This window comes from Sparus aurata, chromosome 1 (assembly GCF_900880675.1).
Source record: "Sparus aurata chromosome 1, fSpaAur1.1, whole genome shotgun sequence".
In the NCBI taxonomy this organism is placed as follows: domain Eukaryota; kingdom Metazoa; phylum Chordata; class Actinopteri; order Spariformes; family Sparidae; genus Sparus; species Sparus aurata.
In genome coordinates, this window is record NC_044187.1 from 8618780 (window position 1) to 8636715 (window position 17936).

At 45.0% G+C, this 17936-nt stretch overlaps 1 protein-coding gene across 17 annotated transcripts in view; it reads left to right on the plus strand.

Moving 5' to 3' along the window:
* Nucleotides 1-17936, plus strand: part of LOC115586975 (platelet-derived growth factor subunit A-like) — a 135154-nt gene that overhangs the window by 102741 nt on the left and 14477 nt on the right. For 14 of the 17 annotated variants that reach the window (XM_030426531.1, XM_030426519.1, XM_030426523.1 and 11 more), the window contains 4 exons: nt 4674-4781; nt 5361-5554; nt 7690-7816; nt 8750-11399. In XM_030426531.1, coding sequence (XP_030282391.1) covers nt 4674-4781; nt 5361-5554; nt 7690-7816; nt 8750-8760 — 440 coding nt within the window. In that variant the 3' untranslated portion in view covers nt 8761-11399. Of the gene's footprint in view, nt 1-4673; nt 4782-5360; nt 5555-7689; nt 7817-8749; nt 11400-17936 lie in introns of those variants that run through there. The other 3 variants (XR_003984939.1, XR_003984940.1, XR_003984942.1) reach the window with 1 other exon arrangement.

The following is a 17936-nucleotide window of genomic DNA, read 5'->3' on the forward strand; positions in this document are numbered from 1 at the left end:
CACTGGAATCAGTGTTTTGTCTTTTTTTAAAATCTGATCGCTGACAAAATAAGAACAGATCAAACACTGATGTCCCTGTAGCCTGGAGAGATCCTGAGCGGGTCCAACTTCACCACAGAGTAACTGCTGACACACATCAGCCCACCGGTGGCCTCCGTGTGCCGGGCGGAGCGGCTGCTTCCCTCTCCGTTGGTGCCCTGAAAGATTAGTTGCATCTGGTTCAGTGCACAGTGAGAGGATGCTGTCCTCTCGTCTCATTACTGGAATACCTCACCAGATGTTGCCTGGAGACCGGTGGCCCGTCTCGCTCTTTACACCCGCCGTGAACTCAGAGGCAGAGCTAACTTACCAGCCAGAGGTAGACGTGTAAAGAAAATGTATGTTTAAAGGGGCATACCGTCATTTTTACACCTTAAAAATCAATGTGTGGGCCAGGAAAACAGTTAAATATCTGCTGTCCTGTGGAGGAGCTTTAGCCTTGTTTCAACCAAAGAACTTTACTTATGGTACCACTGGAACCACACAGACAGTTCTCTTAAATGTAGACGGGGTTGGTACAGGCTGATCTTCGGGTCTGCAGTGTTTCTAGTTCCACCTATTACTTTCGGATCAGTGCGCTCGATGCCTCAACAGGCAGGTAACGATGAAACAGGATGGCAGGGAGAGGTTCTTTTGGTACCATCCACCTCTTTCCATAATCAAAATGCAAAAATAACTGTTCTGTAACGTGTAACTGGACTGAACTTTGTGTCTTTGTGATGTCTGAGGTGTTCTGATGTCACAGTGATGTGAGCCAGGTGATCTTACCTTCAACCTGAAGGCTAAAAGTTATTAATGGGAAGCCTCAGAAACAGCACAGGGTGTGGAGTTTTAAAGATGTGAGCACTGACCAGGCATAGGGGGCTTAATGAAGAGACAGCTGCATTATGGGAATCATTGTGTTTTTGGTGCTCCATACTAAGGATTTAAACGTGGGATTTCTCAACTTCTGCTCCACGAGAGCCCCCAAAAACTGAAGTTTGTGCTGATAGTTTTGACGGTCGCTCTGTCTACCAAACTTTAATATTTAGATAAATATGCAGAACCCATCTCCTGCTTTTAACTTCCTCAAGGTCAAGAAAGAAATTTTCAGGAAGCTGCTTCAGAGAAACTTTCCTTATCAATGTATGTAGACAAATATCAGTTTCCATGTCAAACAGTTGCGCTCATAAGAGGAAATCTGTGTAATAATAATACTTGTTAAAACATTTTTCCTCGTAAAAAAAAACTTCATGGTGACCTCTGACATCCGTCACGTGGCATCTTTCTGGCCGAGCGGTTAAATTCAGCAGAAATGTGTGTAAAGAGAAAAAAAAGTGTTTTGTGTGTTTTAAAAAGAAGGTAAACAAAAAAACTTGGCCACAGCTCATTAGCAATATTCACCTTCAGTAAACACAGCAGATGCCAGTTCTCATTATCCAGGTAATGAACCCGAGCTGCGTGAACCAGTGAGGTGAGACAGGAGGAAATAACCGTGGCATAAAACTGGCTTTATTCCATCTTCACCCCGGGTCAGAGTCCAGATTCACCGCCACACAAACTTTCCCTCCGCTCTGAACTTCTGGTCGTCTGTGAGAAATAGTCGATTCATTTTTTAATGTCTGCCGCTGCGAGCGGTGCCACCATTAATCCTGGCATCATTGAGATGCAAATGTCGAGTGTGACGGCTCCCCCGGCTCGGTGGGGGTCAAGTGGCTCACTTCATTATGCTGTTGTCATGCTGCCCATTATTGGTTGGAGAGCAGGGCCCGCTGGAAGGCTGCTGTGTTGCCATGTATAATTCATGCTCAAATTCCTGCATGTCAGGGCGAGAGAGAGGGCGAGAGACAGAGACACAGAGAGAGAGAGAGAGAGAGAGAGGGAGGAGAGAGGGAGAGAGAGAGGGAGTTGAAGGTGGACTTTGTTGTGTTTTAGAAGTGCATTGTGTATACAGGCGGGCGTGTGTGCGTGACTGCTTGCACACACACATGGCAGGGAGCTCTGCATGACGGGTACGCACACACACACACACACACACACACACACACACAAAGAAGTGTGAGGTTTGGTATTCAGAATCAAATTAAAACAGTCCTGCCCAGACATCATTTATGTTGATTTCTGGGAATTTTTCTCTCCCCCTCTTGCACACGCACACACACACGCACACACACACACACACACACACACACACAGAGGTTCACACTGCACAGACAAACTCCTAATTTATTGGCTATGATCGTGTCTGTGGATATCCTGTGGTTTGGCACTGCTGAGTGTTGAAATGGTTTGATGGATCTGTGAACACTTCAGAAACACTTGACTGACTTTTACAGCATCTCATGTTAAACACACACACACACACACACGCACGCACACACGCAAGCACACACACACACACACACACAGAGGCAGAGCTCCCTTGTTTAGGTTTTAAATCCTCACTAAACTAAAGATAAACATCAGCTTGGATTTTTCCACGATTCAAGATTTATTTATGTATTTTTTGTTTATGGTTAAATAAAAGCCATTTAACAGCCGTGAAAACAGACGAGAAGCTTCACTAGAAACATACGCAGATGTTTTACGATGCTATGAAATAAATGCACTCACTGCTTACATTTAATCTCCGATAACCGAGTCGGAACATGAATATAATAGATGATGAGATCGGAGGTGATTTCCCACAACGTTGCTTATTATTAGACCTCCTACAGTCAGAACACAGTCGTAAAGCTGCAGTCTGTTGACTGCTTATGTGAAAACAACCTTTATTCATCAGTTCAGGCCCAGTTAATGTGCATTAAGGCTTACAGGTAAACATTTCTGGTTTGCCTGCATGTTGAAGCAAACTGTTAAATGTTCACAGTGAGTCAACTTATTATCTTTTGTTGTGTTATGTGTTTGTTTTTTGTCATTTGTTATGTTTTATGCCTTCTTTGTGCAGCTAAAACTCCTTGGGGACAAAATGTTAAAGTTGACACAGGTTGAACGTACAATTCAGAAGGAAGTATGTGTAAATATAACAGCTACAACAACAACAGATTCTCACTGTGGCGGCTTCACAAGTCTTCAGTTGAACAAGTAATAGTGAGGACTGATTTCAATAAAATGACTGTCCCACAAAGAAGAGGAGAGCATCACCAACCTGTTCACATTCTCAGTCACCACATACCGATGTTTTGTCACGCTCCTCCGGGTCTTAAACAGACGCACAAAGCACCTTTAGGTGTCTGTATGAAACCACAGAGAGCCTCTTTAACATGTTTTAAATGTGATATGGTCACAGTTTGCTCAGGTTTAGGCTCCAAACGTAGTTGGTTAGGTTTAAAAAAAGGATGTGTGGATTAAAATACGTTTGTCACATGCTTCTTTTTGGTTTCGTACTCACAGGACATGAACAGTCTCCTCGGTGAATATCCATCCGCCCTGACTTACTGAGTCGGGCAGCGTGGTGCATCTCTTAAAGACACTAAAGTGAACCTTCTTACAGAGGAGACCAACCACTCAGAGCGTTTTGATCAGAAAAGTATGAGAAACGTCTCAAACTCTTGTAGATGGCGGGTGTATGACACGCATCTAGGCTTTTAGATCGGGGAGTGTGAAACGCTGAGGTTTGTGACACAACATCTGTGGGACAGAATCATCTGTAGAGTTGACAGTTTGCTTGAGCAGAAGTGCTTTCTGAAGTATAATTCCAACATTTTCTTTTACTTTCCGTAACAACTACCTGAACTTCTCACCCACTTCATGCTGTGATTGGCCAGCTATGCAGAGAAACGAGAGAAAGGAGGGGTTTGAGCTCTCTCTTTTTTTCAATCTTTCAATCTGTCACTGGTCTTGTATACAAAACAAGTGAAACTCTCTGATGCCCTCTAGGAAAGACTGTTTCAAAACATGCACCATTAACCCCAATGTTAAAACAATCACTGCATCTTTCTGCCTTCACGCTCAGAGACCACACTGAGTCATTCAGAGAAGCTACCAACACTTTTGTCGACATCCGACTGTAACGCATCGTGTTATAGTCGACGTTCAGTCAGTTTGGCCCGCGGCTTCTCCGCCGCAGAGTTGTGACGACCCGTCAGTGAACTCTGGACGAATTCGATTTAAAATGTATCTGATATACGCACTGACGGGCTGTGTTTCTCACTGGCCGCGTTTACATGCGGAGAACTCAGTAACCTGGGATATAAACATCATAACTCAGTTAGTAATAACCTCGTTTAGCTTGCGCTCTGATCGTGAGAGACTTGATAAAGACGTCTGTAATAAACAACTCGCTGCAGCATGTAAACATCCCCCTGTTTTCACAGTCGGTCAGTCGGTCAGTCATTGAGGCATTTTGCGTGGATATTCATGGTCCCCAGAGGAGGAGTTTGAATGTTTTGACCTTTTTTTAGTCCATCGTGTACAAAAGAACAATCGTCCACAGAGGAAAATAGCCATAATATTAACTAACAACATTCAGGCTTCCCAGAAGAAAAACCCATCACACACACACACACTTTATCCCTCAAAGAAGAGAGTGTGTGTGTGTGTTTCGGCGTCTTGGTATGCGTGTTTGACAGGGATCTGGGAATAATTATGAACGGTGTCGTTAAGGGCGAGCGTGTGACGTCTGACTGTGCGCGTGTTGTTTTGTCTCCATCCAGAGAACGAGGTGATCGAGGAGACCAAACACAGCTACCACAAGGACTTCTCTCACAGCCTGCCCGACCTGAAGAGAGCACACACACACACCAGACGCAGGAGGAGCACCGGTGAGACGCACACACACACACACACACACACACACACACACACACACACACACACACACCAGCAAGGTCTTGGAAACTGAAACACACTGGTGAAAGGCATATAAATCACAGTCATTATGGAGTGAAAATTGTCTTATTTTTCAGATTCAGACAGTGTAAAATATATTGAAATATATTCAGATTCTGTAACGTAGTCCTGCATTTAAAGCCCGACTTATGTAAGAGTAAAAAAAGTGCTGACAGGTAAATGTAAAAAGTACTAAAAGTGTTTGTTTTACAAAATATGCCATCTATACCCTATTACTGGTGAATGTTAATGTATCAGGTGTGTTACGTTGCTGTTATAGATGGTTGAGGTTCAGCTACTTTTATTATTATTTAAAGCAAATAGGAGTTATTCTTAACAACAGAACTTTTTCTAAATGACCACTATGACCAAAAACATCATCACACATTAACTCTTCATAGTATTTAAAGTCTGAAAGTGTTCTATGGTGCCGGTGTCCCGCGTATAGAACAGACCGGCTCTGTGCTCTTTCCTGCTCGCTGTCTGTAACCTGTGTTGTTTCTCCCCTGCAGTGGTGGAGGAGGCCTTGCCAGCGGTGTGTAAGGTGCGGACGGCCATCTATGAGATCCCCAGGAGCCAGGTGGATCCCACCTCCGCCAACTTCATCATCTGGCCGCCCTGCGTCGAGGTGAAGCGCTGCACCGGCTGCTGCAACACCAGCAACATGAGATGCCAGGCGGCTCGCAAGCACCACCGCATGGTCAAGGTACAGACACGTTTCTACTGTATATTATGTCTTGAGACACGCACACTGGTGAACCAAACGTGGTCCAAAGAAAATAGGAATTCCTCGACCAGTTGTGATAATAATTCCCTCTTACAGACACCTGTCAGGTACGATTTGTTGCTGCTCAGGGAAACCAGCAGAAGAGAAGATTTAAATAATTCAAGATGAACTCTCTGCCCGCTTCCGATAAAAAAATTGCCGAACAAAAACAAACAAAGACGCAGCAGAGGAGGCTAAAAATGTTACTTTCATTCTCACCATTCCAACACGTAGGCACACTTATCGTAAACGCCGGTAATTGCTCTGCAAACATTTTGTGAGAGGCTTCTGTTATTTGTCTTTTAGTGGCACTGAAAAACTAATGACGGCACAGGGAATGTAAACACACCAGCACGCAGACATTTACTGGAGGTATACACTCTACACCGGCCAAAAACAATTACTCTACCCCAGCTTGACCATTTTGTGTGTGTGTGTGTGTGTGTGTGTGTGTGTGTGTGTGTGTGTTATTGAGAGTCTGGCAGTGAGTTAGTTCAAGAACATAATAGCTTCCTTTTGATCTCTGCCAGAGCTGGAAATAAGACTCAGTAAACCCCGATCGTTTCACACAATCTGCCAACTGGGAGCTGTCCCAAGGTGTGTGTGTGTGTGTCTGTGTTTGTGTGTGTGTGTGTGTGTAGGTGTGTGTGTGTGTGTGCGTGTGTGTGTGTGTGTGTAAAGGGATCTAAGGCGCAGTTTTAATCATCAGAATAACATTATTAATATTGATATTGACTGTGAATAAGAGCATGTATGTTTACAGCACGTTGCATATTCGTTGATATAAGTGTGCGTCCATGTTGAATGTGTGTATGTAACATCCAAAGATAAAAATGTAAACAAATAAAGACGATTACGAATCTGAGAGCGAGCGATGGACGAATAAGAGAAGGTATTTGTGTGCGTTGCCAGAAGTCGAGAGGGAAAAAGCTGAGGGAGGAAAAAAGAGAGGGCGAGTTTGATTCTCTGCGCTTTATCCTGCTGATACCCAATCTGAGATGAAAGGAGCGGTCCTCCGTCTGCTCACAGAGGAAATCAAAAATAAAGTCACTCACATGTGCAGAGATCCAGCGTTCAGAGGACGAACGGTCACGAGGGCAAGGCGCACTCGCACACAGCCGGAGGGGGATTGGCCGGGGCTGAGGTTCAGGTGGTGCGTCCATGTGTGTGACCAACGGGGAGGCAGACAGAAAGACAGTGTTAGCGTTAGCATCTTAACCGCGCTGCTGTCACCTCGAGGGTGAGAGGGAAGTTTAAGTACCTCTTGGATTTGTTTAAGAATGAGGGCGAGCTGGAGCACGTGATCTACAGGTGCATTAGTGTAGCGTCGGCAGTGACGTGGGCGCTCTACTGGACTGTTGTTGTGGTGCTGGTCACCAAGACGACACACGTCAGGTTTCTGAAGACGTGAAGCCCAAAGTGGGTGTTACCTGTGGTCGCCATCTTGGTAGCACCTGACTCCATCTAACTCCCGGCTAATCAGAAATGTGCAAAGAGGAGCCTGGGTATTGAAACACATCCACCTTGCTGGAAGCTACCAAGCTCCTACCTGTAGAGCTATTTATCCATCTAGATTGTTTTGGGTTGAGTTGCTGAGTTTTGGAGGTATCGGCTGTAGAGATGTCTCTCTTCTCTTGAATAAAATGGAACTAATGCCGTATTTCCATCACATCTTCTCCGGCCTAGCTCTACTCAGTTTGACTCGGCGCGGCTAAAGGTGCTAGTGGAACAGCGGCGTAAATGTGTCTTTCCAGAACTCGTGACCCGGTTACTCAGGATAATCCGCAGATCTTGTTGTGAGCAGTTTCATGGAGGAACTATAGAGTTAGGTCGTCAGCTGGGCCGCCTCACGTAACACTGAAGCAAACAAGCGCACCGTGATGGACTGTGACCAGGCGACTGCTAAATTGAGAGTTTAGCAGCAATTTTGACGATTTCCAGTGATTTTAGATTTAAACAAAAGCTGAAATAAAAGTGTTTCCTTTGCAGTATAGTTGATAAATTCTTTCTTTTTATGTCTGACATTATGTAATCTCTCTCTCCCTCTGTCTCTCTCTCGCACTCTGTCTCTCCAGGTGGCGAAGGTGGAGTACGTGCGGAGGCGTCCCAAACTGAGGGAGGTGCAGGTGAGGCTGGAGGATCACCTGGAGTGCATGTGCACCAACAAACGCCACATCAGCCCAAACTCAGACACAGACAATGGTGAGCATACAGCTGTGTGTGTGTGTGTGTGTGTGGGTGTGTGTGTGTGTGTGTGTGTTTACTTATGCACTGGCTCATGTCTCATGTGAAGGCTGCTCCTGTCTGAATGTGTCTACTGACACCAAAAGCAGCTGATAAGAGATCTGAGGTATTTACTGTGTTTTTCCTCCCTGCTTGAATTAGTCCTCCCTCAGGGCAGCACCCCCTCACACACACACACACACACACACACACACTGTCCAAAATGTTCTCCTGAATTAGAGCCAACTACAGACAGCAGCACTGATAAAAATGCTCTCTCACAGTCGCAACACGCATTAAAATCGTGCTGAATGGAGATGGAATCATAAATTACATGCAGAGCTATAATTATGTTATTGTAGCGTCTCATCTGTCACATTAAATATAAAACAGCCCTCTCATTGTGAGTCACCGTGAACAAAATGGGTTGTAAAATTGATTCCTCCATTTAAAATTGACTGTAAATCACTGGATGAATGTCGGTGGATCAGATTATATCACACCGGAGAGCTCGCAGTCGAAACCATCCCGTAATTAAAACGTCACAGGGTCAATCCCTGCAGCGGCCATGTGACTTCCTGCCGACACACCTACCTGCTGACGTCCTGCAGGTCACAGCGTCATCAGCTGGATGTAAAAAAAAAAAAAATGGATATCTAGGCCCTTTCAAACATGCACCTAGTTATTTAGAGCAATGTTCATCAATGTTTTCCAAGTGTGCATGTTTAAATCAACTAATAAATAACTAGATGACATCTTTTCTGTTTTTGTCACCCTCAGTTGTAAACAGTTTTAACCGAGCGCAGTTAGAGTTCAGTAAATATGTACGTTTTTGTATGAGACGGCAGTAATTTGCCATCTTGTCAACGCTGAAGGAGTTCTCTCATCTTCTCTCGACTCTTTTCCCAACAGGCATCAGGTGAACAGAGACGGACAGGCGGAGGAGAGGAGGACAGGAAGAGGGCGGGCGACGACCTGAACCAGACAACAAGGACGAGCACCTTCAGCCTCCAACACCTCCACCACCACCTGCCATCAAGGGACTGTGAAGGTTTGACGGAGTGTATTTTGAACCTTTTTGGGAGGTTTAAACGGAGGATGACTGACTCACACGGACCTCGACTGTACTTTGAAACATTTGTCGAAATAAACCGAGAGCGAGAAATCACAGAAGCGAATAAGAAGCAGACTGACGGTTTCCCCCCCCGCTTGTGATTCCTCGACGGAGAAAAGAAGCGATTAGACGATGAACGCGCCTTGAACGCTGGCACGGTGGAGGTGCATTCTGGGATATCGAAAGACTTATTGTCCGCCTCTTGTTCCTCCTCCAGAGTATAAACCGCTCAGCGACTCGGATTATAAACTGGGTGGAATCCTTTCTAGAAACAGTGACTGGGATTAGGTTTTTGTACTCCAAGATTTACTCTTCCTCAGCAGAACACACACACACACACACACACACACACACACACACACGTATATCCTCTTATTTTTATAACCTCTTGTTTTCTATCGCTGTCTGTTTCTACTTCTGCTATGTTATCCACATAAAGAATGCGGGGGGGGGGAAGAAAAACCTCCTGACACGTTACTGATACTAATAAACTATTTATATGAAAACAAAGTGAGCGTGGTGATCGGAAAACAGCTTTTAGAGAAACGGGTTTCGCTTCCCGGAGTGACTGAAGGACTTAAGAATGTATTTAAGCCTGAAAGAGGACCCGAGCAGGCTTCTGTACGGGTGTGTGAGAGAGATTATCTGGAGGATCATAATACTGAAGCTAAAACCCCTGTGAATTTGTAACTGAGAGTCTCACACACACACACACACACAGACATTAAACCCCACCAGTGGAGAGAATAGATAAAGGCATGTGTGGGCTGTTAACACAGTGAAATAAGCCACAGCCAGCAGGTGATTATTCACTGTTGTTACAGGCCGACTGTTGTTATTTCAAGGTCAAACTGAGGAAATGACAATTAACTCGGTGAAGAGGAAGGAAAATGTTTTCAGGAGTGACTTCATCTCATGACACAGAGGAGAAGGTGACATCATACGTCACCCCTAGAGTCCCTTTCCATTATGATGAGGAACTATTCTCCGTCTTTCTGTTCCTTACACTGTGTTTATAAAGAAAAAAAACACACAGCACTCGTACGCACATCCATTTTAAAAACTTCAACACGGGCAAAACGACATGTAGTGATGCACAGCGGACCGGCCGTGGTGTCGCTGATGTAACTCCTGTGATAACAGCGCCAAAGACTTTCCATCAACATGTACTGCATTAGGAAAGGTTGATGGAAAAGAGAGAGGAGTTAATGCGCTTAATGAGAGACGGAAACACATTCAGCTCATTATCCTAAAAATACGACGTTTTTTTAAGAACTTCCTAGAATCCAGTGCCCTCCGCCGTAATACGTCTAAAAGGTGCAATGTGTGAGAATTGGAAACCTGTTGAGTTCACACTCACAACAAAGACACGACTCGCTGCTGCTAGCTGTAGCTGTTAGCTCAGTTAGCTCAGCTGGCCAGGCAGCGAGTAGTCTCGAATGGGAGCCCGCAGGACGAGACGGGGCTAGCTGGTTAGCATGCTAACTTCAGTAAACATCTCTACAACACACTACAAAGAAGTCAGAAAGTCAAAACGGTTATATTTCACAAGCTGTTGACGATTTATTACATTTTGTTTTCACCCCAAAAATCATACATATTAAAAACCATTGTGAAAACTGAGCAACTACTTACAGAACCAGGCGTGATTTAGACTGTCGACCAGCGATTGAAACACAAGTGTCACTGCTGCTGTGTGGCATCAGTGTCATCAAAACTGGAGCGTACATCTCGTTGAAAGAAGAGTAAAGAACGTCGCTGAAGACTTTTCATGATGGGAAACATGTTTTTGCTCTTCTCTCAACTGGTTTTGGTCTGAATTAGATTTACCAACAGGCTCCACTGGTGGTAGCGCTCAGCTACTGTTGATCAGACTGGTTGAAGTTAGCCCGTGATAGACGGATGGTTCGTCCAATCACCCGCAAAGTGTTCTTGTAAAAGGGCCTAACCCTCTGCGAAACAGTTTCTTGTGATGACTTTCCAGATCGTTGCTGTGTCACCAACCCTCTGGCCCATCAGGTTACCCTCACTGGTGAAACTGTTTCTTTTAAGAGAGACTTAAGAAGGTTTATATGCGTCGTTGGTCATTTCGTATCTCACTGATGTCACTCCCGTTATCTGATGCCGATGTAGTGACTGAGTTTCTGTGCTTTTGTGGTTGAAAAAGAGCTCCTGCATTTACTTTTCTGGTGCTCTAGACATAAATATACATATACAGTATACAGAGATTCATTATCATAACTCACTGCTAGCTTTTCTGCTGAGCTTTCAACTGTATCCCCAACACGGAGCCGCGATATAAACCTCAGCTGCCGCTGTCACATGTTGACTCAGGAACCATCACTGCTTTGTTTCATTCTGCAATACTAAACTCACTTTTATGTAACAACTGCCCTGGTTTAGGAAAAGCAGCCAATGAGTAAACTGCAAAATAAAGAGAAGACTGTAGGGTTTTGGTTTTTTTCTCTTTTTTTTTTTTTTGGTGGTGAAGACATGATGTTTTTTCTTCCCTCGTCCAAAACCTGAAGCCGAGGAGCCGAGCCCTGTGCCCACGAGGCCGTTCCAACCCCTGCTGGCACCCCACAGACCTGCTGTTTGGACCAGCGTGCGGTTCCGCGCAGCCTCAAACAGCTCTTTATGTTTCAGACGACGAACACTTATTGGGACATGCTTCAACAGCTGACTGCATTTACAACAGACGGAGGAACAAAACAAATGTTTGTCGGTCGCGGCGGTGGCGAGAAGCAGACGAGGCAGACAGTCGGGTGACTTCATGCGAGTTTGAGGTTGCTTTTGCGTAACTCACTCTGCTGCTGGCATATTTCTCTTGGAGGAGCTGGTGTAAACCATGTGTAGACATTGGCCAACACTGTAACCAGAGTGGGTAGTCAGTGTAAATACATAAAATTCATAATTGAGTGGTTCTTGTTTGAGCTGCACAAAGGCGACACTGTGCGTCGAGACTTTTGGGTTTCTTCGGTTCCAATCCGTCAGATGTGCGGCGGCGGGAAACATCCTGCAGTTCATCAGCTAAATACCCCGACATGTCAACGTATGAGAGAGAAAATGTTGTGAATATAAAGCGGTGAAAACCAGCTGTTTGTGCTGGAGGGAACAAAGAGAAAGAAGGGACAGATGGGGATAAGACTGTGTGTAACAGGGTCTGAAAGGTGAGAGGGAGGAAATGAAAACAGACAGGATGGAGCACACTGAGACTCTGTGTGTGTGTGTGTGTGTGTGTGTGTGTGTGTGTGTGTGTGTGTGTGTGTGTGTGTGACAGTGAAAGTGTGTCTTTGTGTGTGAGAACGAATGAAAGTGGGTTTGGGTGTGTGTGTGTGTGTGTGAAACAGAGAGAGAGAGAGAGAGAAACTCCATCCCTCTAAAGCTCAGTTAAGCAGATTAACAACATGCTAGCTAAAATGCTGAACGCTCTCGCAGGTCAAGTACAACCTGATATAAGCCGATGGAAGTTGGACCCTTCAGTCACAGATCTCAGATCAGATTTCCAAACCCTCTGCGTTCCTGCACTCGGCCCATTATGAAGCTGAAAGTAAACCTGATTCTGGGTCGGTGGGTTTCTTTTCTGGACAAACGCCTCCAGGTTCTGCAGCTCCTGCCCTCAGTCTGCCTCCGTTATATTGATATTTTAGTAATTTTTTGTTTGGTAAGAACCATGTAGACTTCCTTTAGACTCCAGACTGCAGATTTACCAACCGCTGTATTGGTTGTTTCTCTTTTTTTTTTACACCGCCCTCGTTGTTACAGCCACGTCTCATCGAGAACGTATCTGGTGTTTTGATTGTGGAAGAACAAAAGCAGACGCGGTGGTGAAAAATCGGGAAGGGAACGCACTGAAGGGGTAAAATCATGGATACTGCAGCAAAGGCTCATGGGGCTTTCCCTTTCTTTTTCAGTTCTTCTTCCCATGCACCAATTCGCTCAGCTGACGAGCCAATCAGAGGGACTTTATCACACTGGCAATGAACAGCGTGAAGGCCGACCTCCAAAGTATGAATTTAACACTTAATGAGCGTCCTCACGTCTTCCTCCTGTCTGTCTGTCTTCACTGCAGTGATGTCAAACTTGATTTATTCATCAGCTCTTCTCCCTGATCTCCTCCTCCTCCTCCTCCTCCTCCTCCTCCTCTCCACGTGTCACACAGAGCTACTTTCACGAACCCTCGCCAGATAAATGCGACCGCCTCCCGGCGTCGGGCTTGTTTCCCACCGCTGGATACAGCAGAGACAGAGGACTTTGAGGTTTGGCACCATTAGCTCAGGATTTACTGCTGTGCGGTGGAGGCCGATGTGTAGAGGTTGGATTTATTTCCAGTGGATGTGATCTCGGAACCCCGAAAACTAAAAAACGTTGACATCCAGAGAGAGAGGGGAAGGAATGTCACGCTGTTCAGTGATGCTAATTTTTTAAAATGTCCATATCCAGCCGGCCAGTGGTGGGAGAAGTGATCAGATCGTTTACTTTCACATACTTTCAATACCTCAAAACTGTATAAAGAAGAAGAAAACAGTAAAGTACAATACTTTCCCCCGCTGCAGCTGGAGTCACTTCAGTTATTAAATTGTTTCGACACCCTGCAGGTTTGACAGTACGCTCAACAAATCTTCATGGCGGTCAGAACTTTTTCCTTTTCTTCGTGATTCTCCTCTTTCTTGTTTTCCCCAATAAGGACTTTGCCCGGACAGATGATAGGTGGATATTTTATTTTTATATTTCATTAAAACTACAATAATGCAGATGTGAGGAAGCAACAGTTGACGACAAACACAAAAGTTTACAAGAGCTTGTGAAAGGATCCTCCCACTGTTTCCTAGCAAACTCAGCATTTTGATTTCTGGTCTAAAGGGACAGTTCAACCCAAAAATTAAGTCATTTCCTCTTGTAGTTTTTGAGGATTGCTTCGGTGTGAGTCGGTGAGTTTTTGACATATCAGTCGTAGAGTTGCTTGCTGTCTCTCCACTGTGACGGAACAAGATCTCACCCTGATACAGAAAGAAACTGCTCGACATCTGTAGATAATCTTGATTAACAAGGTCATCGTTTCTGGAAAAAGACGTCGCTTTTGAGTTTTTCAGATGTAAATCTTCTGCAGCTGATTTGCAAAACTCTACAACTCTTCCAAAACAATCCTGATTGATAAATATCACCCGAGATAAGAGGAAATGCTTTTTTAAGAGGAAGAGGAAGAGGAAGCTATTTTAAGGTAGCTGTAGGATTTGCTGCAGTTTCGACTTTCTGTAGCAGGTCTTTGGCTTCCCGTGTGACTGCAGTAGATTATGCAGCCAGATGGTTTGGAGTAAAAGTGGATTCAGCTCACGCGGGGCCGCGGCAGACGGAGGCCGTCAGTTTGGAGCTCAGCAATTACACAACAAGATGAGTTCCTCCAGCTTCTTCGGCCGTTCGGGAGAATGCTGCGGCGCTGAAGCTTCAGAAATGTGTTGTGGACGGGGGCGAAAAGACGATGATGACGGTCATTTTCATTTTTTGGGGGGGTGTTAACTGTCCCACAAACGCGGCTGTGAAACGGACCCAACATCGCAAACGAGCCGCCGCCGTGCCGCCCTCCTCTCATCAGATCATAAACATGTGATATGACTTTAATCTGAGGCGTTTTGAGAAATGTCGCTATGCCACAAAACACATTTAAACGCGTCCGCCGACATTTTAATTCTGGTGTTTTCAAGATAAAGAAATTCAAGCACGCGACAATAATATTCCTGCAGCTAATTCAAGAAACAGACAGAGTCACCTTCCCTGAAATCAAACGACTTTGTGTTTGTTCCTTCATGAAGCATTAACCAGGTAGCAGCCTGAGGGCCAACAGCTGCCTGATCGCTATCAAACACCGCTGAAAACCCCTTCACCTCCTCACCACACACCTCCTGCTCCGCTACTCACTCTTTGACTTCGGCACGGCTTCTTTTATTTTTTTTTGAAAGTCATAAGCCTCTTCCACACACACACACACACAAACACAACAAAAAAAGGTCCGTCCTGCTGTCGGCCACTCCACAAATCACTCAACAAAATAAACCCCCTCCTCCTCCTCCTCCTCCTCCCCCCCTCGTCGTCGTCTCCATCTCCTGCAGCTCCGCCATTGTCTTTGGGCCGGGCTGAGCAACAGGCCTGCTGCTGCCGCTGAGTGTTTGTCGAGGCACAAAGAGAAAAAGCGGCAGCGTGGCTGAACAGGGGGAATAAAAAAAAAAACAAGAGAGGTGAAGAGGAGGAGGAGGAGGAGGAGGAGATGGGGGGTGAGCTCGGGAGGGGTTAAGTGCTTTTTGATGGACTCGCTGGAGGAGGGAGTTAAAGGAAAAAAGGTGTGTGTGAGTGTGTACGCCCCCCAAAAACCCCCCGTTAACAGATCTGTGACTTCCCTCCGACATCATTTTGCAGGAGCGCGGCCGTGCGAGGAGATTAAGCCCCGATGTCACATGTAGCTGTAAGCAAAGTCCGTCCATCGTAGTTATTTTTACAGTCGGTCTAACGTGTTCTCTCTCTTTAATCCCTCCGTGGTTCTCATTTACCGCAAAGCCATTAAGAGCCATTGTGATACCGGAGGGAGGAGAGCGAGAGCGACCGGCACGGCACATGATATTCAGATCCCCCCTGGAATATTTATATATTTTTGTGGATGATGTTACTGTACATGAGAGACCTGTAGCACTCTTGATCCCCGTCATATGCAGGGCGGTAAAGCCTGGACATCTACTAAACAACTTTATGTTTTATTACACACTGTGGGTTCATTTATTTAACAGAGAAATGGAATTAAAATAGAGTAATCCTGCCTCCCTCCCAAAATATATATGAAGTAAATTTGATAAACGACCTCCTGTGGGAGTTCTCCGCTCTCAAGTTGAAAGTGTGACAATAAAAAAAAGAAGAAACTTTGACGCTGAATCAGAAAAACAAGCGAGAATCAAACATCGAACAGCCGATTCCGTCTGATCGAACGCTTTCCTGCGTGTTCTGGAGTGAAAGCGGAGGAGAGAGGAGGAGAAGTCTCTCCCAGCGTCATAAATCATGAAATCCATTTGCTGCTGTAACAAGAGGATTAGCTGCAGTTTGCATGCAGTAATGAGGTCAGCGTATAGACTCGGCCGGGCTCATGAGATGATAATCTTGGGAATTACGGCGGGGAAGGCGGGAGACGTGAAGTTGACAGTAAGTTTGAAAGAGGGGAGACGTCCGGGGGAGAAACCGTCGGTGCAGATTCATCGATGAATGACTCAAATAAATGATCCAGTAATCGTTCGGTTGACAGATTTTTATGCTGCACCCAAAAAAATCAAATGATGTTGTGCAGCAGCTAAAGACGCTAATGTGTCCGATCCATACTGAGCTCCACTGCAGACTTCCACTTGAATCGGCCCTCATGTGAGTTATGGAGCTTCCTGAGTAGATACTTAAACTCAGCGGTGAGAAAAGAGAGAAAGACGTGAATAGGCTGAAAGAGGGAGAAGGGGCTCGTGAAGAGGTGGATGTACAGACGGAGGAGGGGAGGGGAGGGAGGGGTTGATAGTAAATCTGGTTTTATTATTGAATGAACATTAAGGGAACAGGCACATGCTTCAGTGAATGGAGCAGCAGGCACAGCTTAAAAAAAAAAAAAAAACCAGGCTGACAGTTTGATGATTTGCCACGCCGCTAACAGGCGGGTTAATCATTTTTCTCCTCGTTCGGTCCCACTTAGATCCAGAATCTGATCTTCAAAGAAAAGAAGCCAAGTCGGCAAACATGAATTCATTCACGGCAGTATTTCAACACAGTACAGAGGGGGTTTTTCTGACAAAGCGCCGCGGGAGGACGGATGTGAGGACAGCGGCTCGTGTTGAGTTGACTCCGGAGGACGTGTAACTAAACATGAAAGAAACTGAATAACCGTCACATGACTGGAGACGGTAAATGTGCTTCATTCAAGTCCTGCGTAAAGGGGGGTCTGACTTCAGAGGGAAGGCCACACAGGGACCCATCGGAGACTACAATGACGCCCCTCTTTATTACCCATAAACCATCCCTTTCAGTCCTCTGAATGCGGAGCGCAGGACTCCTCCTGCACGTGAACCGTCACGTGGTGCTCAAACAACTTAGAAAAACTGAACAAAATGTAAAAGACGTTTGTGCGTCGATGTTTGTTCATTGATTCATCTTGTTGAATATTGACATATGAGAGAATTTGACTGTTGCAAAAACTTAATTTCAGTGTCTTTGTGCTCACTTGTTTTAGTGATTTTATATATTTTATAAAACCATTAAAATATATAGCAGCTACAGTAGCTACAGTATTAATACTTTATCAACAGGTAGCATATTAAAACACTTACCAACAGCGCCACCATGTGGTCAGTTACTACCTGTTTTTGCACAGCGTGTTCCTCGGATGAAGCAGATTCAACAGATTCAGGCCACGCCCATTTGGATGCTAAAACCTGTCCACCATTTTGGATTTTTTTGGCATGTTCTTCGTCTGTTGGCACACACTTCACCCAGTCTTCACCATATTTGGATGAATCTGAACAAAAGTTATGAGACTTTTCTGTTATCATTCACCGTTTGTCTTTAATTGGCCATCTTAATCTTGGAGGCGTGGCCTGATGCCTCAAACAGTCCGTTAATCTTCAATGCCACGTGCAGCCACGTCGCACAAATGTGGAAATAAATATTCCAAGTTTTTTCCACCAGGAGGCCAAATTTAAAACACATTTCCATATTTCTGGTGACTTCGATAAAATGCAACTTGTTCAACAAGTTCTCCATTTGCATGTGCATGACATTTCTAAGCATGGCAGAAATAGAGCCAGTATGTCTCTCAACACCACCAAAGTACCTACTAGCTGTTAAATTTCATATTTCATTGGAACAAGTAGTACAGACGGCGATACTGAACAAATCTGTTGCATGTCAGCTAACAGCTAACAGTTATCACTCACATTTTCTTTATGAAATGATCATTGTTGGTCTTATTTT